This window comes from Rousettus aegyptiacus, unplaced genomic scaffold (assembly GCF_014176215.1).
Source record: "Rousettus aegyptiacus isolate mRouAeg1 unplaced genomic scaffold, mRouAeg1.p scaffold_m13_p_4, whole genome shotgun sequence".
Classification (NCBI taxonomy): Eukaryota; Metazoa; Chordata; class Mammalia; order Chiroptera; family Pteropodidae; genus Rousettus; species Rousettus aegyptiacus.
Genome location: NW_023416307.1, coordinates 52,711,981 through 52,733,145, shown reverse-complemented (window position 1 = coordinate 52,733,145; position 21,165 = coordinate 52,711,981). Strand labels below are relative to the sequence as shown.

The 21,165-nt window shown below is 38.6% G+C and overlaps 1 protein-coding gene across 1 annotated transcript in view; it reads right to left on the bottom strand.

Moving 5' to 3' along the window:
* The window catches only part of HACD2 (3-hydroxyacyl-CoA dehydratase 2), an 81,057-nt gene extending 60,417 nt beyond the window's left edge, over window positions 1-20,640 (bottom strand). Inside the window, exons 1-3 of the mRNA XM_016159365.2 lie at window positions 20,432-20,640; window positions 18,689-18,806; window positions 7,919-7,937 (exon numbers count right to left, since the gene is read on the bottom strand). Of these exons, the coding sequence (XP_016014851.1) occupies window positions 7,919-7,937; window positions 18,689-18,806; window positions 20,432-20,586 (292 nt within the window). The 5' untranslated portion in view covers window positions 20,587-20,640. The remainder of the gene's footprint in view (window positions 1-7,918; window positions 7,938-18,688; window positions 18,807-20,431) is intronic.
* Window positions 20,641-21,165: the final 525 nt, after the last annotated feature.

Sequence of the window (21,165 nt, the reverse complement as noted above, 5' to 3'; positions counted from 1 at the left end):
ATGAATTCTTAAATCTCAACAAGAAAATAACCCGATTAAAAAATGGCCAAAAGATATGAACAGATACCTCACCAAAGATATGAAGAAGGCAAATAAGAATACGAAAAGATCTGCAACATCATTTGTCATTCAAAATATATAAACTAAAACCAAGGATACCACTACAGACATGCCAGAATGGCTAAAATTCAAAATGCCAATTGCCAGCGAGGACATGGAACAACAGGAACACTCACATTGCTGATGAAAATACAACTGCAACAGCCTCTTTAAAAGACAGTTTAACAGTTTCTTACAAAGCCAAACACAATCTTACTACACTATCCAACAACTGTGCTATTATATACTGATTTAATAATGCAAAATTGTTTTCTGTCCACACAAAAGCAGCACAGGAATATTTATAGCAACTTTACTCATAATAATCCCAAATTGAAAACAACCAAGATGTCCTTCAATAGGTAAATGTAAACTGGTATATGCATATAATGAAATATTCACAAATAAAAAGGAATGAGCTAGTAAGTCATGCAAAGACATGTATAAATCTTAAATGCAGACTGCTAATTGAAAAAAACATGGTGAGGAAGGAACTGTTATTAAAAGATATTCACTACAAATGAAGAAAAATAAAATCCTCTCCTAGGAAAGCTGTGAAAGACTGTAAAAGAAGACAACACAGCATTATCAAATATTCCTAAGCGTTCTTCCTCCCTTTATTAATACATTGTTTAACCATTACTTAACCAATCAACTCCTGACACAGAATCATAAATCAAATAATTCTTTTGTTAAAAGATGACTCAAGCTTTCACCGTTCAGTTCAACGGAATTTACTCAACTCCATCACTAGATGGCGTTTCCAGCTTCACTGGACTAACTTCAGGTTTATTGATTCAGGATTGTCGCAAAGTATCTTTATCAGAGAACTTCTGATTTGCCTCTAGCTTTTCAATTAAAAAAAAAAAAAAGCTCATTTTAATTTTAAAGATACCTTGTGCCTTATAATGAAGAAACATTTATAAGATAACCTCCTTCAGGGCAATGTGGAAAGTTCCAGCTTTTCATTACTTCAAATAGTAATGATCAAGTCATTAACAGATATAAAAACATCCATTTCTCTTTTCTCTGATTAAATTACTCATTCCTCAGTTTCAGCTATTGATTCATTACTATTTTTATTAGAATTCCTCCAGAAGTCCTGTAATTTCCAAGAAAAATCTCCTTACTAATAATACAAGAGTGCCATCTAGTGATGACTGTGTGTAAACGTATGCTATAGAAAATTTTGCTCTGATGTGGCTTTTAAAGAGCATTAAGGAAAAAATATACTAAAATGACTGTACTTGAAACAAGTTTCCTAATACTCATACATGTGATAATTTAGCATGTCCTCCTGTTATATAACTACTCAGATAACTAATATTCATCTCTGAAGTGACATCATACTTATAGTTTCATAGAATTTCAGATTATCCATGTGAAAGGAATATTAGAGACTATAACCTAGTCCAACCCATAGTTTTTCAGATGTGGAAACTAAAGCCCAGAGGGAAGATGCCTGACTTATCCCACAACTAACAGTGTCTCCAGTAGGGCTGGTTTGCTTTAGCTTGGTTCCTGATGAACTAGACAGCAATAACAGGTTTCAATAACAGGTTTCTACTCAAACCAAATCTCTAGCTGTTCCTGCAAGGATGACAGAACGTAAAATTCCCTGGCCTAGGCTCTCTTCACGGCTTTCCCTTCTGAACTCTAAATGGGCGCAGCAACCCAATAAGTTTTGCCCAATAATCATTAATGGAAGAACTGCTACAGCTGAATGCTTTTTAGGTGCCAGGCAGTGAGTATGAGCTCTGAGTATCAAGTCTTCTACCTTCCCTGCTTAGAGACTTTGGGCTCTAATAAGCATGCTCCATTTCTCCATTTTCATCTCAGTACATTCACACAAAGCAGGGGACAACTAAGAGCTGGGCATTCCAAGCAACGGAAATTGTACGTACAAAATTATGGAGGTGTCAGAAAACAAGGTTTATTCAGAGAACTTTGGATATCAGGAACAGAATATGCAGGTGCTAAAACGTTTTCCTCTTCTCTCCCTGTCTGGAGAGGAGGAGGTAAAATTTGATCAGGGAGCAACACAATGAATGAAGAGCCAAGGCAGAGGGAAACTAAGCCAAGCTGGTCTCAAGGGCTTGACTGATTTGGGAGATTATGATTTGAACATGGTCACATGATCTTGATACAGCCCTCTGGAGTCAGAATGCTGGAAACCACTGTACTGAACAAATGACAAGGGCAGACTTGCAAGAAGGTGAAGGTTGACTTTGGCAACTTCCTACTGCTCTCCTGGAGTGACCCTTAGAAGCTCCTAGGCAGCAGAGACAGGCTGGGGAAGGTTACTTGTTATCCCTCCTCTGAGGGCTCCTCCTCTGTCTTTACCACCCCAGGTAGATAGCAACATCTCAAACTGAGTAACAAACAAACGTTTTTATTCACATTTGTGAGGCGGCTAGATAAATGTGCTTGGGGAAGAGGGTTCCCAGAACTGAGCATGCTGAGTATGGCAGAAAAGAGCCAGCAAGGTCCATGTGTGTCAGTTTCCAGTATAAGAGGAGTTAGAGTTCAGGATCAGACTCGTACTTTGGGAACATGACTATTTTTATACTGTTGTATTTTTGATACTTATTCCCTTTTTATTCTTCCTATTTGGTAAAATTCATTTTTAAAAAAGTCAACTAAGCTAAGTGGAACAAAAGAAAGCAGTTTTTGTTCAAAGAAAGTTCAAGGAAAGCAGTGATGTTTTTGTGTCCAGGTGTACCCATGAGGGCTGGGTAAGGGGTGAAAGCAGAACTAACTACAGGTGAGCGAATCTGGAGGCATCACCCCTTCCTTCCAGGAAGCCTCCCTTCCAGAGTTCTTTTCTGCTAAAACACCGAGGGTTCTGTGTCTGGTTTTAATAAGTGGTAGTGGTTCCTTTTTACAACACTGCACTGTAAGTGACCGATAAAAGCTTGACCCTTTCTGAGTGGGGTGTGGGGGAGGAGGTGTTACAGTCTGGAAAGGATTTAGTTCACTTGAATCTGTGGGAGGGAAAACATTTCTGGTAGGAGGAGATGGGGCTTGTGGTGCTTGTCTCCCCAGCAGCTGTTCTCCTTCCTTCCTGGTACCATCTGTTACCACCTGTGTGAAGAAACAGCCTGACGCCATATGCTACCTACTGATACTAAGGTGACTGCAAATTTCTTAAAATTTACTTGTAAAAAATAATTAAATAAAAGCTGTCATCGGTTTGAGAGAAGACTGCAAGCTGGCACAGACAGCAAATATTTAAAACCACGAGTTTAGGGTATCTAAGTGAAAGGCCTTCTGTCCTTGTCTGTTGATGAAATCGAAGTGCTAATACTCAACTTTGTACATAATACTCTCTGAGCTATGACCGAGCTCCTGTTCAAATATCTGTTCTACGGCTTTCGACCCAAAGAGAACATCCCAAGTTATTTATATTGACTATAATTTCCAACATGAAGTTTCACCAAGTGCACAATGTCACATCTTACCAAGAATATCTTTGGTTCCAGTACTTCCACCTCTAATTCTCATCCCAACAAGGAGAGAAACTACACTCCAAAATTACCTGAGAACTACCCCAGACCCCATATGCCTCTTCCACAATCTAATCCCGAACAACATGAAAAATAGATTATACTTCTTTCAATACAAACTGTAAGTACATGAATAAAGGAAGCATAACTCTTCTTTACAAGCTTGTGAAAGACATGTCTGGAAGTGAGTTTCTAAAAAAATTCCATTTCCAAAAAGAAAACTACTGTGTAAACATAAAGCACTACAAATTTTAGTTTGAGGGCTACAACTATAGCATTTGAGAAATCTTGTCCCTACATTATCCTACATTATCAGTGGAGAACAGGCAACCTACTTTGAAGAAGGTGGGGCATGGGAACCTATTGGCGAAGAGAGAAAAGAGCTTCTCACATGGAATTTCAGTTTACTGTTTCTGGAGGCTACTTTTGCCAAGTTGCATTGTTATAACCATGAACAAGAAGCAACTCCAACCCATTCTAAGAATAAGTGGTCCTCAATTACATTGAAATGGTAATTTAAGAAAAGTAAGACTATGTAAGAGTCACACTTGTATAAATCTAAATACTAAACATTACATTAGGGACAATAAAACAACATTCTGTATCATTACATTGCTTTAGTTAGTGCCATTTTATTGAGCAATTTTCAGCATCACCATGTTTCAGGCATTGTGCTGTTTTTCATGCATTGCTTATTTTATTTTCACAACATTCCTATGAAGTAGGTATTATTATCCCCCTTTTATTGATGAAGAAATGAAGGCACATACAATTTTACTTTCTAGAAGTCACACAGCTAGTAAAAAACCTGGGTCTCACTGATGTCCACACTTTCCATTAACAGTATCTAAAGACATCTCGAAGCTCTGTAACAAGTTTCTAAGGCTAAGTTGTAGTGAAAACTTTCAGAAAGCCACAGGAAAATAAACCATCATTCTAAAAAGAAACTTAAATTGTATGAGCAAAAATAAAGCACTGCCTTTAAGTTAATGCTAGAAACAGCCTATTTATCATTAGACTCATTAATTTTTTAAGGACCTGAAACATTTTGAAGTAAGTTTTGGGAATTGTTATCAGAATTTGGTAAGATTATAACCAAATGTTCACTGTGTTCCCACTAGGTGCCATGTACTGTTAGGTGTTGGGATATAGAAATCAACAGAAACAGTTCTCATTCTCAAAAAATTCAGTGGTATTGGTGGAGGACAGAGGTACAGTGACAGACCATAATACATTGTAGAAAGGATAATAAAGAGTAAGTATTACAGGAAAAGTGAGGAACAGTATCTAATCTAGCCAGTGGGTGGTAGGGGAGTTTACTAGATGAAGAATAGTGAACAGCTGCCAGCTGTTCCTTCTAGGCAGAGCACAAAGCCTGGGCACAGACAAGAGGCAGGAAGTAGTGCAGTAGCATGGTACATGGGGGGACCCACGAGGTCAGGGTTACTGAAGCACTGAGTGAAAGGCAGGAAATGGACACAGGTAAGGCTGGGCAGGTGGGCAGAACCCGAATCGTGAAGTTTAAACCAGAGAAGAGTTTTAAGAAGAAAAGTGATATGCTCAGAATTATCCTTTTAACTAAACCCTTTGAGGGTTGTGTGAAACGCAGACCGGGAGACACACAGCCGTAGGTTCAACTCTTGGCTACAGAGCTTATTAGTTGTGTGAACTTTAGTATGATATAAAACCTTCTAAGGCTCTGTCTTGCCAACTGTAAAATGGGAAGTAAATGCGATAATGAATGGAAAGCACTGGAAACACAGTAAATGTTCAATAAATGGTAGCTCTAATCAATATTTATATTAGAATCCTAGAAGTTGGGGGAGAACCATACGGTAGTCCAAATGAGATGTACTAAGGCCTTCAATAGGTATGAAAAAAACAGGACAATCTGAGATTTAAGAAACAGAATCGACAAAACTTGACCGGCTGGTTATGAGAGTGTGGCTAAGTGATTGGAGGCACCATCAAGGAGCTCTAAGTCTAGGCTGGGTGACTGAATGGCTGGTGACCAGTGGTGCCCCTGACAAAGACAATATGGGAAGCAGAACAAATCTGGGAGTCTGAATCATGTTGAGGAGGAGGTGAGCATTCAGGAATGGATATCTGGAAGGTCAATGGATGAGTCTGGAGTCTGGAGTGCAGGTATAGCCTGGAGTTAGAGAAGCAGGTGTCATAAGTATGTCACATCATGTGAAGGAAAGTAATCATCCACAAAGGACATGTTCAGTCAGAAGGACATTTGAGTTAGGTAAGACCCTGGGAACACCCACCGTTAAGGGGCAAGGAGAGAAAGAGAAGCATCAAGGAAAGAAAAGAACCACAGAGAAAAAAGAAAAGCCAGGAGGGTTCATATAATGAAAGCTAAAGAAGCAAGATCTCAGGGAGGGCGTGATCAGTAGTGTCCAGTGTAGTTCAGAAGTCTAGTTAAGTTTGAAAGGTGTCCTCAGAATTTAGCAGAAACTGTTGCTGATTTTAGATGAGAGGGCAATTTTAGTAAGACAATGAGGGCAGAAGCCTGACTGTTGGTTTAAAGTATATATGGGACTGAGGAAATAGAAAGAGTCTGAATTATGTACTTGTAAGAAAGGAATGTAGAGTTAAAAGTTAAAAATTATTCTCAGGATGGGAGTACTCAGCATTTTGTGAGCTGAGCAGGAAAAGGTAGATGACAAAAGGTGATGATGTAAGAGAGAGAATCACTGACAGAACAAGGTTCTTAAAGAAATAAGGAATTATTAAGTGTCTACTGAGTGTTAGGGGACACCTGTCAACAAACCATCGGAGCAGAGTGACATGGATGCTAGTCCGTGGAAAGCCAGAGGAACTCGAGGGGCCGACTGCGGGTTACCTGTGCCTGCTCACCTCTCTACTCCCACTGCCCAACAGTGCCTGGCACCTATCTGCTAGGCATTCAGGAATGTTCCTGGTCTGAATGAATATTCTTGTCAGAGGCTTTATTTCCAGAGGTAGAAATTTTATAAAAAGGTATGAGAATATGTTCTAAGACAAATAAAGGATATTGAGGTATTATAATAGAATGAAACATTAACTTAAATAATAGTACACATGCTCAGAAAACATGCATCTAAGAGCTTTGTAGGCAGCGAAAGGTTAAAAGAGTTGGGGAGAATGGGGGCACAGGCTTCAGTGTGTGGAGACAACCTGAAATGGTTCTAGAACTCTTGCTGGGTAAATGTATCTCCCAATCTGCAAGCTTATGCTTCAAATTCATTAAACTATTTAAGAAGGAATACATTTTTCATCTCAAAATTGTAGATCAAGGATTAAAAACAAAATATGTGTGAGATTATATACCAGAAAATCAAATCAGGCAGGTTTTGGCTGAGTTCAAGGTAGGTTCAAGCAAGGTTCCACCATTCACTGGCTGTGTGACCTGTACCAGGTCGCTTTAACCTTTTCTAGAAAAACAAACCATGTGACAGATGGCTCCCCAAGTCTCTTTCAAATCTACTGCTTAAGGGTTCTAAAGCAGTGTGCAGTGCCCTGAATATATTAAGAATCCACTTGATTTGTGAGTTAAGTTGATCAGGGCTGTAATAGTTTAGATGCATAGTTCTCGAGCTTTCAGACCTTCAGTGCTTCTGAATGAGTACCAACTTCAAATTCTCCCTGCGGGGGACAAGTATGGATGCATAACAACCACTATGGCTTACATGGGTTTACTTTATAGGTTCTGTTAACTTTCCAAGTTGATTTCCATTTAATTAGAGGGTTTAGCCACTCCAGACTAGAAGGTACGCCTTAGTCCCAGAGCAGAATCTGATGACCTCCTCCTTACCCCCACCAAAAAAACCACACTGTGTCTGCTTTTAGCAGAGATTCTTTACATTTGTACAACTATACTTGCACATTTTCAGTACCTCTCATATACATTAATATTCATCTAGGAGGTAGGCAATATACGCAGTACACCCATTTTAAAGGTAAAAGAGACTCTTAACATTTAAGTGATCACAGAGAGGGCTTTCTATAGCACCAGGACCCAAGCCCCATTTTTATAAATATGCTAGTTTCTCTGTTATCCCTGTAATGAGAAGGTAGGAGATGCCTCTTTAAATTGACAAAGCAAAATAGCTGTGACAGTTAATAAAATGTTTATTGATAACATCTAAATAGTATCTATGATTTTAGAAACCAAAAGCCATACCAATTTAAGCAATTTTATATATAATGGTTAAGTAGTTTTTTCAATATTCAATAAGAATCCAATCCACCTACCATTAATGACTTAAAAAAAAAAAAAAAGCAGAGCTCATGGTACATAGTAAGGAGGATATCTGTATACTTACCCACTGCACAATGTAAAATCTAGAGAAAAAAGAGGAAAAAAGAATTAGCAAAGATCAATGATATTATAGCTGTATTTCATATAAACTAGCCTTTCAGTAAGAATAGAGCAGTGTCTGCCAGCAGTATTGAATTTGAAAAATAAATATTCCATTTTTAAACTTGGCTATCGTATAAATTCTCGTTCAGTTTTTTTTGTGTATTTTTAGTTTATCTGTGGAAGAGTTCCAAAAGTAAATCTCACCCAGTAGTCTAACAGATGTCAAGGATCTCTTTTATAAAACATAAACTTATAAGAGCATTAAGAGTATATCTCCCATGTCACATATTCTACAGAACTGTCACGGACTATGGAACACAGGGTCAGATGTGCTTTTCTTGGCCCCTTGTGTCTGGCAGCCCCTGCAGTACAGACAATCATTCTACAAAGCTCCACCCTTGGTTCCTATCTTGTCTCATTTCATGACCTCATTTCAGGAGTGTTCCTGGTCCAATCTCTAACCCTAGATTTCTTTGAGCTCCAGGCCCACATTCGAAACTGCCTTTAGAAGTCTCCACCTAGGTGCATAGCAGCAGTTCAAACATGGCATGCCTCAATGGTAATCACACCTTTTCCTTCCTTTATACCTGCTATGCGTCTTGATCACTAACCTCCTAGACTCTCATGTCTAACCATTTTTCCTTCCTCTCACCCCAAGTCCAACTGATTTCAACGTCCTGCCAATACTTCTGGTATCTGTCGTCCCCGGTTTTTTCCTTTATTCCAGTGATATCTCCTCCTCATCTCAATGGCCATCAAACAGGCCAAAGAGGTTCTTCTAAGTCCCCTTCCAATTCATCCTGTATGTGGCATTGCTTTAACGTTGGTGGTGGTAGTAAAGAAATAATTTGAAGCCATTGTAAAAATAGATTTAATGATGAAAGCTTTTCTAAATGGTGAGACCTAACAGCTATCGTAGTTCATATTTCTCTAGCAGTCACTATGGTGTTTGATCCTAATAATTACCCTGGTGATAGGCAGGCAGTTATCACTACATGAAGATGAGAAAATCAAGGCTCAGAGAAGCTGCAGAACCTGCCCAAGGCAGTAAGTGATGTCCAGGATCCAGACCCTAGGTTTTACTTCTCCTCTACTGATTTTTCTACCACAGTATTTCATTTTGTATTAGTTTTATAAAAATATCTACAGAGGCCATAATTTGACAAGACTTAGTTTATTTAAAACATGCTTGATAAGACTGTTCAAAAACTCTTACAGCAGCCCTCCCTATCCATGGTTTCAGTTACCCACGGTCAACTGCAGTCTGAAAATATTAAACAGAAAATTCTAGAAATAAACAATTCATAAGTTTTAAATTGTGCACTGTTCTGATGAAATCTCTCACTGTCCACTCTATTCTTCCTGGGACGTAAATCATCCCTTTGTCTAGCATGTCCACACTGTATATGCTCCCCGCCCATCAGTTACTTAGGAGCCTTCTCAGTTATCAGATTGACTGTTGTGGTCATAGGATAAACTGGAAAACTGTAGTAATTCTCCCAAAAGGCAATTATATGAAATATTATTAAAATAGTCCATATTAAAGTGTTTATGTGCAAGTAACCCTTATTTTACTTAATAATGGCCCCAAAGCACAAGAATAGTTGATGCTGACAATTTGAATATGCCAAAGAGAAGCCGTCAAGTGCTTCTTTTACATGAAAAAGTATGAATGTATGTATGTATAGAAAAAACACAGTATATATAAGGTACTATCTACAGTTTCAAGCATCTACTGGGGATTGTTTCTTACAGATAAGGGGGGACTACAGTATTTCACTAAGTTGTTTTTTGGGGAGTCGGAAGCTTGGATTAAAAACATCAGGCTGCATAAATTTGTTGATAACTGGTAAGAGAACAAAAAGAATTACTATACTCTAAATCTTATCTTTTCCAGAAAAAAAAAAAAAAACTAAGAATCTCAAATGTATGAATATTACAAAACAAGCTGAACCTCCTGATACAAAGTTGAAGAAAACTAAAAGATATATGTAGATTAAAATGAGAAATGGAAGATAAATGAAGAACATGCTTTGAAGCAAGACACGCAGTGCCTAGACAGAAAATCTGTTCTATCCATGTATGTGGCAAGACATCCAGGCTGAGCGACAACAGGACACTGCGGAATGGATATATATATTTATGTAGTGCTTAAGGGCTATGACATTTTTTTCTGCATAAAACAGCATGTCTTAGTCCCATTAGACTCAATCTCCCCTTTTTAATCTCACATATATTTTATAATGCCTCCTTTACTATCCTGAAATGAAATTCATAGATGATATAACCTACCTACACAAAATTTTCAGAGAAATACAATGTCTTAACTGATACATAAAAAATAAATTAACTTATTGAAAATATGTATTTCAGTATATAAATGTTTAAAAACATATGACATAATGAAGCAGTCAGATGTACATACCAACAACAGTATCAGAAAACACTGCACAAGTATGGGAAAATAAAAGAGCTGAGGTGCAGAGCAACACCACTATAAAAATATTATTAAAATAATAATGGAAAAGGGAAGTAATCTTAAGTGAAGTTGGAATAATGTGCCATGGTAAATAGTAATAAGAGAAATGAGGAAGTACAATACTACTGCAAATGAACTAGGTTTTATGTTTCTATGTGTGGTGCCAAAATAATATCCCAAGTAAAGTTACGGGATGGAGTAAGAAGAAATTGCTACAAAAAAACCTATCTTTCTGCCTTGAAATCCCGCTGAGATATATAATCAGTGCCTAGTCTGTAAAAAGACCTTGGAGACCATTTTCTTTGAATGGTGGGATGAGGCAGAGAAGGTGGATTAGGGGGGAAAAAAGTAATAAAGCAGTTGTGTAATACACTGGGGATAGTTTTAGGATAAAACTAAAAAACTGTAGTGATTCTCCTAAAAGGCAATAATATGAAATATTGTTAAAATAGTCCATATTAAAGAAATCCAATAAGATTCCTGCATTTCATGTGTCTCTACTAACTTAATAATTGAAGTCTGAACAGGAAATCTCAAATCTCCTGTCACATATTTTCAATGTTTCTTTCACTGCTTTAGCAGTAACAACACTATTGCACTGAAATCCTTTTCCACTAAATATGCAAGCCAGAAATGTATAATACTTAAGAGAACAGAATGTGCCGAGTGAACATATTACTTAATTATTTTGAGATATCTTTATTACACTTGGGTTCCCTCTTCACAAAAACTGTGGTAAGCAGAATTCTAAAGATAATTCCCCCAGATTCCTGTTCCTTGGTTATCCAATTAAACATTAATCTAGGTACTGCAGTACAGAGATTTTACAAATGTAATCCAAGTCCCAAATCAATTGATTTTAAGGTATGGAGATTACATGGGTAGGCCTGACCCAACCAAATGATCCTTTGAAAAGCCGAGTATCCTTAGGCTGGTGGACGAAGGGGAAGTCAGAGATATTCAAATAAGGAGTCTGCGAGTCATTGTTAGCTTCCAAGATAGAAGGGGCCATATGCAAAGAGCAGCCTCTAGGAGATAGGAGTGACCTCTGACAGCCACCAAGAAAATGGGGACCTCAGACTTACAACCACAAAGAACAGGACTCTGCCAACAAGCTAAATGAGCTTAGAAGCAGATTCTTCCTCAAAGCTCGCAGTCAGCCACGCTGACACCTTAATTTCAGTCATGTAAGACCCTGAGCAGAGAACAGAACCAACCCCAGCTGCTGACTTACAGAACCATGAACTAATAATGAGTGTTGGTTTAAGTTGCTAAATTTTGTTATTTTGTTAAGCTGGTATTTTCTTATGCACTAATAGAAAACGGAGACAACGATCATCTTCTAATAAGTTTTTTAATTTCTCGTAAATATTTTTTAGTAATATGTTCTACAAAATTGACAATTTATATTTGTAGAGAGGTTTAGCCTGAGGGAAAATACAAAAAGCCAGGCGGGATGCAAAACAACTCTTCACTGAGTCAACCCATCTCAGACACTGTAGGACATCTAGTCAGCAGCATCTCTACCCATTGTAACAGTCAAAATACCCTCACAATTTTCTGAAGGGCACTCTGGCAGGTGGGACTGCTCTTCCTGAGATCTACCAAGAATCACTGAACTAAAATAAGCATATTTCATTGAAAAAACATTTAGAAGAAATGCCACATTCAAAATCTCCTCTTGAACCCTTATATTTCCATCTACCAGCAATAAGCTGATTTTAATTTTAAAATATAACCTCAATGTCTAATATCATTTCCCACAACAGGTTACTTGGAAACATCTTTTTTGAAAAAGTTTCTAAGATTTGCACTAAAAAAAATTATTTTTGTAAGCCTATAGTTTACATTTGGCTTCACCCTTGGTGGTTTATGTTCTGTGGGTTTAGACGAATGCGGAACGACCACTGATGTGTCCACCATTATAGTATCATACAGAGTAGTTTCGCTGCCCTAAAAATCCTCTTGTGCTCCACCTATCATCCTTCGATTTCATTTTTAATCTAAGGTAAAACAACAACAACAATAACAACAAATCCCAAAAGTTTCAAGAGAAACTGGAACCAAAGCACCTTTGGAGACCTCAGATACAGTTCATGGATTTAATGTGATCTGGCTACAGTGAGTTCCAATTTTTTTCCACTAAAATTACAAACTCTTTGAAGAAAAAAGTCTGACAGGCCAGTTGGGGCCAGGAATGCACCCTTGGATCAGCTAGCTATGGTGTGAGAGGCAGAGTCAGGGAATCAAGACACAGCTGCTACGGGTCCAGCTGCGAGAACAGGGAAAACTTCTAGACAGGATAAAACACCCTGAACCAGGCAGCTCCACAGCACGTCTCCTGTCTCCTACACTCATGCTTTTGTGGACAGGTCCAGAGCGAATTTGAGTTACGTCTACCAGTAATGGGTTAGTTTTGAAAATTTTCACACTACATGTATATATGGTTCCATCTTTGCTTAAAACTTATCTATATAGTAACATGTAGTCTTGAAGGATAGACCCCAAAACGTTAAAAGTGATTATCTGCAGATGTGAGCTTATGTCCAACATACATTTTCTTCTTTTTGCTTATCTAGGTTTTTTTCTACAATGAATATATAGCACTCAAGATTAGAGGGAAACATGTTTCTCAGCTCCTCTGGTTTGCATGAGAGGGTTTTTTCCTGAATATTTCTGGTCTCTCCCCACTATTTAAGTACTTTAAGCACTTTACCTACGGAAATGATGATCCATCTGAGCAGGAAATTTGGGAAGAATAAACTCAGCTCCATCCTAGGGTTTCCACGAAAAACCCCAAGTTCTCTGGTTTCCTCCATGCCACCCCAGAGCTGCTGCTGAGGGCAGGGTGGGTGGTGAGGCTAATTCTGGAGTGCAGTCAACAAAATCATCAGGCTTGCACACTAACACGTGCACTAGGCCTTTACCACTAATAAACATGATCTTTGGGATTCTTATGCAACTGCTCTGAGTTATTTCTCAAAGTTCAGAACAAGGCTAGAAAAAGGGAGTTATTGATGGGGCTGCTCCCTCAAAGACTCTAAACCTGTTTTCAAAGTTCTTTTAAGGTTGAAATGAGTGAAATTTCCTTAATTACCATGACTTTCTCTCTGTCACCTAATTTTACCTTTCTTGCTATATTCAGCTCTATAACTTATTAATTTATTACTTGCTTAATTTTCATGTGCTGATTGTGAAATATTGAAGTCATACAGAACTTAAAAGTGGGAAAAAACTTAAGGTCATCTAATCCAGCATATTCACTGCAAATACTGAATGGAGGCTTAGAGAAGTTAAGATCAAGTGGCAAAACCGAGTTTTAGTACCCAAATTTCTTATCTTCGGTGTTCTTCTACAAATACTGTGACACCTCTTAAGTATAATTCTATTTACTTCTAAAACATTTCTGTCAGCTTTTCTATGATAATCATTCACCCATCAACTAATTCTACCATGTTCCTTCTGCATGTCAAGTTACAAACTCTGCGAGTTTCTCTTTGGCTTCTGATCTGAAATTGACTTTATCTTAAAGCTATGACTGAGCTGTCTTGCTTTTCTTATTTGCCTGGTCATGGGAGGCTGATCTGTCCTTTCGTAAGCTTAAGTCAGTCTTTTATAGGCAACAGATTGTTGGAATTTGTTTTTCAAATTGGTAACCACCTCCACACCTTTTTGTTTTAATAAAACGAATAAGACCAGCTGCAAAAACATTAAAAACATGCATTTCTGTTATCTACTCAATCAGTTTATAGGTTTATTATTGTTCCTGTATTTTTCAAATTTAACAGAATTTTTACAGATGAAAATTCTGTACTTCACTTTAAATCAAAGATAACCTATCTAAGCTGCTTATTCCTTTTTCAAAGAACTTTTAAATCTTATTTTCCTCATTCATTTTTTGTTTTCCATTATATTTTATTTTCTATTTATTTTATAGTACGTATTTTTTATTTTAAAATTCACAAAGTGATGTATAAACACACACTAGAGTAAAAAGCAGAAATTCCCTTTTATTCCCCCCCAAATACCACACCCCACTGGAGAGGTAAGCACTAGTAGCAGTTTGATAGTTACCTTCTTCTATATCTCTTCCAATCTGAAAACAGCGTAATGTAATAATTATTCTCATTATTTTTGTCTTATGAATTAAGTTTATAAACTCTGGAGTGACATAAATTTTCCTTGTTAGGTTTGTCTTAATTTGCTTACATACCCAACTTATTACTTCATTCTACTGATAAAATCTGAAATATCTTACAAAATTCCACATGGACACCTTGCAACATATACTATAGTCTAAAGCTGTGCTGTCCACTGCAGTAGCCACTAGCCACATGCCACCCTGAATAACCCTGATCCCGTCTGATCTCAGAAGCTAAGCAGGGTCAGGCCTGGTTAGTACTTGGATGACAGACCACCTAGAAAGACCAGGTACTGTATGCGTAAAAAATAAAAAATAAGAGATTGTAAACCGACAAGGTCCTTGCAATCTGTGAGGTCAACCAAGGGTTGCCTCATCTATAAAAAATAACAATAAATTTAAATTAAAAGTAAATAAAATTAAAACCACAGTTTCTCTGCCCCACCAGCCATATTTCAAGGGCTCAACAGACACATGTGACTAGTGGCTACTGTAACAAATACCATGGAATGTTATCATTGCAGAAAGTTCTACTGGACAGTACTAATCTAAAAACTTGGTTAATTTTATTTCTTTATTTATATAATAGTTAAGTATCATTTAAGGTTCTTTTAAAATTTCATTACTTCTTGTAGCTGTTTTCAAAACGTCTCCATCTATAGGAAATTGCATGGTCTGTTATCCAGGAACCTAGTGCTCTCCCCTAGCTTCGTGTGGATTTTTTTATTCTTCAAAGTCTAAGGATCCAAATTGTTTTACTATTACAGTTTATGATCTTTGTTTTAAGTTGAAATTTTTAACAAGTATGTGCCGAGAAAGAGAAGGGCTTTTTTTTCTTGAAAAACATCTCCTATGTGGAATTCTACATACTCTGAATAACCATACTGAGAGGGTCTTTCAGTTCAGGAAAATTTTCTACAATTTCTCCTGATTACTTAGGAGTTACACATCCAACCTTTTCTACTTCTTATAGCCTTATTTTCTTAACAGATTATATACTCTTAATCTGTTTTCTAAATATATTGGTTCTCTTAAATTATTATTAGTCTGTTGAATTTCACTACTTTTCTATGTATTGTTTTTCTGTTGTTCAGATAATCATTCACACATCAGCTAGTTCACCAACACATAATATCTCTGATGTGCTTGGCACTACTATTTTGTAATGTTCTTTTACATTTCAAATGGTTAACTCTGAAAACTCGCAATGACTTCAGTCTTATAATCTATTTTATATGAGACTATAACTGAGAACTCCTGCCTTGTTTGAATCTTCACCTATTTCTCTGCACTGTGGCCTCCTTCCTACCCTGACACATCAATATTTTACTTTATTTTTTAAAATTTCAGCACATTCCTTTCTATAGCCACTAGTGTTCTTATCTCTTTGAATACCCATAGCAATTTGCTTCTTTTGCTTAAGTCAGCAAGCAGGCCTGTGTGGGTGGGTTCCTGTTTCCCACAGGCTCCCTTCCCCTTCTAATGTTGACACTTATTAATTATATGCACGTTCTACTTTCCCTCTGGTTATCGAGGTGTTTTTAAGCTGGTTTGTCTAGGTTTGTTGTCATTGCTATCTGTGCTAGATATCTCCACTATTACTTGCTCTGCTGGCTTTTCAGAAGTCTCTTAAAGGTCTGTTTTCTTGAAACAAGTCTTCAGAATAAAAGCAGCCTAAAATGTGCATATAATGTTTCAGAAAAACATTACAGATGATGATTATGGCCACAGATGAGTTCACAAAACCAAACTTAAGACATAATGTGCCTGAAGTGTATATTACTGTATTAATAACATCACAGAAACTAACAACTCTTCACATCTCTGTGGGGAAAAAAATCATCCAGTGTTAGAGGAAAAAGATATCGAAGCTGGCAGGGAGGCAAGATGGGGGCCCTCTTCTTATTAAGGACACTGGAGGTTCTTAGGTTTTGCTACTCTTAAGAGAAATTTCCAAAATCAGTTTCTTGACTATTTGATTAAAGGATCTGGAGAGCTGTGAGATGAGGCATGCAGAGTTAAACTGGACAAATAGTAGTGGAGGATTAGAAAACATGCCAAAAGCAATCTTCTCTCTTTCTCTGCTTCTCCAGAACCAGTTCCAGAGAAGTACATTTTAGACCCAGCCCTACATTAACTCTAGGAAAACTTCACAAATAAGACTGGGTTTTTCCCCTTTCTTTTTGTAGATTTAAGGGAGTCCCAAGCAATAGATCTTGAAGAGCGTAGGGAGGAAAGAGAGTGGAATCCCTGTGGTCCACTAGACATTTCAAGATGGACAGTGGTAAGTAAATGATATATACAGTGATGTACACATGCTAAAGATGGTCTATATCAGTCTCAACAATTAATGTCTTTGCAGAGCAGTCCTTAACCCACTGGAATCTTCATCGTCAATCACAGAGGCGTATCTAATCATGAGTAATTGAAGTATCTGCTATAATTACAGTCTTATGTTAACTAAACATATTTAGAAATCCAAATTCTCTCAAAAATAATTTTAAACTGCCATAATACAGCATCAATCTACTAATTTCTAATCTTTAATTCAACTCTAACAAAGCTGGAAACATAAGAGTCTGTCTTTATCTATGAATATCATGGGTACAAAAAAAAAAGAACGAAGTAAAAACTTACCCATAGCTCATTATAGATAAACGACATTTTAAAAAAATTGAGATATCATTCACACACCATAAAATCTACCCATTTAAAGTGTGCAATTCAGTGGGTTTTAGTATGTTCATGAGGTTGTGCAACTTGTCACCACTATCCAATTCAAGAATATTTTCATCACTTTAAAAAGAAACCTCGTACCCATTAGCAGTCACTCGCCATTCTCTTCCCCCTGTAGCTCTTAGCAACCGCTAATCTACTATCTGTCTCAATGGACTTGCCCAAAACCACTCTATTTAGAATAAGGGTACTCAGACTTCAGCTGGAAGCTCATTTCATCACACCATATACCGAAAATGTGTAAGTATGAACAGCACTGAAATCTCTCTCTTCCTGGGAAAGGGGAAAACAAACAAACAAAAAACTATAATTTTCTGCTTTCAAAGGAGAGGGTAAGGTATACATCTCATTTCATGGTAGTAAACTTTTTTTTTTTCTTAAAGATCTTACTGAATGTCATGAGGGGCTTACCATGGAGGCTAAATGACACGAAACAGAATATCAGCCTTCTTCAACCTGAGGTTTTTCACCACAGTGAACTATGGCAGCTATTGACTCTTTGTTCCCAAAGCTATTCCCATTTCTCCTTTCCATTAACAAAGTCTATAGTCCCCTGACTAGAGGATGGGCATGTGTCCTTGACCTTCCAAATCATTGGCGAGAATGACTGGTCTAATCAGTAAGGCCAACCAGAATCCTTCCCCAGAACTGTGACATAGATACTGAAAAAAATAAACTCCCTCACCATTTCCTACCATGTGGAGAAGGCTGTCTGTAGGAGAGCCTAAGACCAACATTCGACAAGAAAGAGATGGAAAGAGCATGGCAATGTCAAATCCTTGGTTCTCATTCCTGAGTTGGTTCCTTTGATTTTGTAAGTTAAATCGATATCTTTACAGAAGCCAGTAAATTCCTTTTTTCTTAAAATAGTTTGAATTAGGTTTCTGTTACTTACAACTCAAAAATCCTAATTTAAGCTGACCCCAGGACAGAGTACTGGAGATACATTACCCCTAATACCAGAAAATTTATAAGCTTTTTTTTTTTGAATTCAGATTTAATACTAATTTTTAAAATTTAGACAGACTCTACCATTTTTATTTTTACATCTATTACTCCTGACATCCTAACACCCAACAATTTTACTGTTTCCATTATATGCCTAGCCTCAGAAAGTATCTGAGTTTGCTAACACTTCCCTGATTTCCAATGATAGTTGAATGTAAAATATATTCCAAGTAATACAAGTTAAATGAGATTTTACTTTATCTAGAACATCAAAAAGACGGTTTAGTTATCAACATTATATATAGTACGCTGAGGCAAATTTTCAAAATTTAAAGCAAATCCAAAAGAGATATGGCTACCTCAATATAATTTAATAGCACTTTTTTATTTTATAACAATAGAAATCAACAAGAAATCTCAGGACCCACCTCCAATAAGCTTCCAGTTTGGAAGAATTTCAAAGGCTTTTCGATGGAATGATAAAGGCTATGATAGCTACCCTTAGCCAGGTATGCTCTGACCAGACCAACTGCTATTACAAGCCACCTAAGAAAAAAGAGAAAAAAGAACAATCAGGATAAAAAAAGGTAAGTAAAATCTAAGGTAATGGAAAGATGTAGTAACAACAGATACTGCTAAAGGTGACCTCAAGAATCAGTGTCCTGACTTTATCAACTGTAGCTCTCAAATGCCAAAGCACAAAAATGTTGCACTATAACCAAGAGTGTCTGCAAAAGCACAGTGGCACCTCACCCATCTGGAGCTCAGCTTTTTGGCAAACTTGCCTGTTGAGAACAAGGCCAAAATAAAGGGAATAAGCTAAATTGGTCCTTGAGCAGCTAAATTAAGTGCCAGAAAGCCTAAGACAAGAGACAAAAAAAAAAAAAAGTGTTAAAGGAAAAATTTAAATGGTCTGTGCAGTTAAAACGTCTGTAATAATAATAGGGTAGAGAAAAGACGTTTTAAACTATTTTTGCAAGTATCTCACTGGAACACATTCATACCTTAAAATCTATCCTTCTGAAGTTGCAAATGAAGAATAGAAGGGTTTTTAGAAATAAACCAAAAAAGGGTCTTTTTAAGCTGAATTTCCCAAGATCAATTCAGTAAAGAAATCCAGATCAATACAAAATGGAAAACAGGAAAGCACTTCAACATATCACTGTAAATGTTACATTTCTGTTCTGTCCTTAAAAATAAATTTTGTAGGCTCTGTAATTTTTTTACTTAAGTTCCATAATGAAATGAATAGCCCTTTACTAAGGTGCGTCTCTTTCAAGGCAGTAACAGATGTACCTATATGTATAATCTTAACTAGGTAATCAGGTATGTTATTTCTAGAAACTGTCTTCCTCACCAAAAACCATGGGATCAAAGTGGAGGAAGCTTGGCTACCCCTGTAGCCCAACTCTAGTTTTACAGATGAAAAAACAGAGGCCAAGAGAAATAAAGTAATTTATCCAAGGCCACACAGCTAACTGGTGTCAGAACTAGAACTAAAAACTGGCTCTGACAAGGGATAGACTGAAATGAGGACGAAACAGGAGGAGTAAAACCCGTTGGTGGATCTATTCCCTCTTCTCCCCAATCTACCCTAAAAAAGAAGTCTAAACTCATCTAAGCACAGTTCTGCTCATGTCACTGGTTAAAAATTTTGAAAGCTTTTCCATTACCTTTCAGATTATATAGCTCAGCCTGGATTTTGAAAACAGCGCGTAAATAAATGGTCACTCTGCTGCTACAGCTTTCTCCACTCCCCTTGGGGTAAAGAGCTCGCCATTCGTGACTGGCTGCCTAGGTTCCCCACTTTGCAGGAGCGATCGACACACCGCCCCCCAGACCTGGACCTGTAACCAGCCCACCTTTCCTCCTATGGCCCTCCGGACCTGCACCTGGGCAGCCGTCCCCGTCCTCCGCTGGAGCCCGAACTCCAGCTCCGGGCACATCAACTGCCTGGGAACTTGCTCGGAAACAACGCCCAGAAGGGAGTTCCAGGCAGGCACCGGGGCCGTTCAGCGCTCGGCTGCCCTCAGACCCAGGTGCCAGGTCCCGCACGCCAGCCGCCGGGGCTGCACTGTGCGTGGTGGGCCAGGCCCGGCCGCTCCGCCGGCCGCAGAGCCCCCTACCTAACCCGCCAGGCTTCCTCCCGCCTCCTCGAGCCTCAGTCTCACCCCGCTGTCATCACCACATTGTAGATGACCAAGTACGCCGTGGCCAGAGGCCCCGGGCCTTTCTTCTTCCGCGCGCCGCTGGCTTCGCCGGCTCCGGCCCGGCCCCCGGCGCTCCCATTCCCCCTGGTCGCTGCAGTTGCCGCCACTGCCGCCATGTCAAGTGCCAGGAGCACGCTCTCCTAGCGCGAGCACCACCAGCGGCACCTAGCACTGCGAGGGGGCGGTGGGAGGGGCGAGGAAGGCGGGGCTGAGGTCGCGGGGCGGAGCCAGGAACAGCGCCCACGGCGGCCGCCATCTCGAAGGAGGGCAATGACTCTCCCTGCGCTCCCCGCCTCCCGAATCGCCTCAACTGGCGCCGCCATCTTGGATCAGGATGGTTACGCCTCTTTTGCGTTTCGTGGTAATAACGTCCGGCGCCATCTTGGGTCGGGTTGGTGTCGCCTCTGGCTGTCCTGGTCAGGCGTGCTGTTTCTGCCATGTGGGTGCTGCGTCAGGGTAACTGACCCAGTTTTGCTTCCCATCAGCCCCAGAGGCTGGCAGGGGCTACCCACTCTGCGGTGTGCGCTCTTTTCCTTAACCAGTAGCCAGGTTGAAGAGTCAGTCTCTGAAAGTGATTTCCTTGGCTTTTGATTTTAAGTTACTAGTGTAGATAATGTCAATGAGAAGTGTGTCCCTTTTGCTGTCCCATTAACGTCACCCGTGTAGCCTAGGATCCATTGTCTATGAGGACCTGG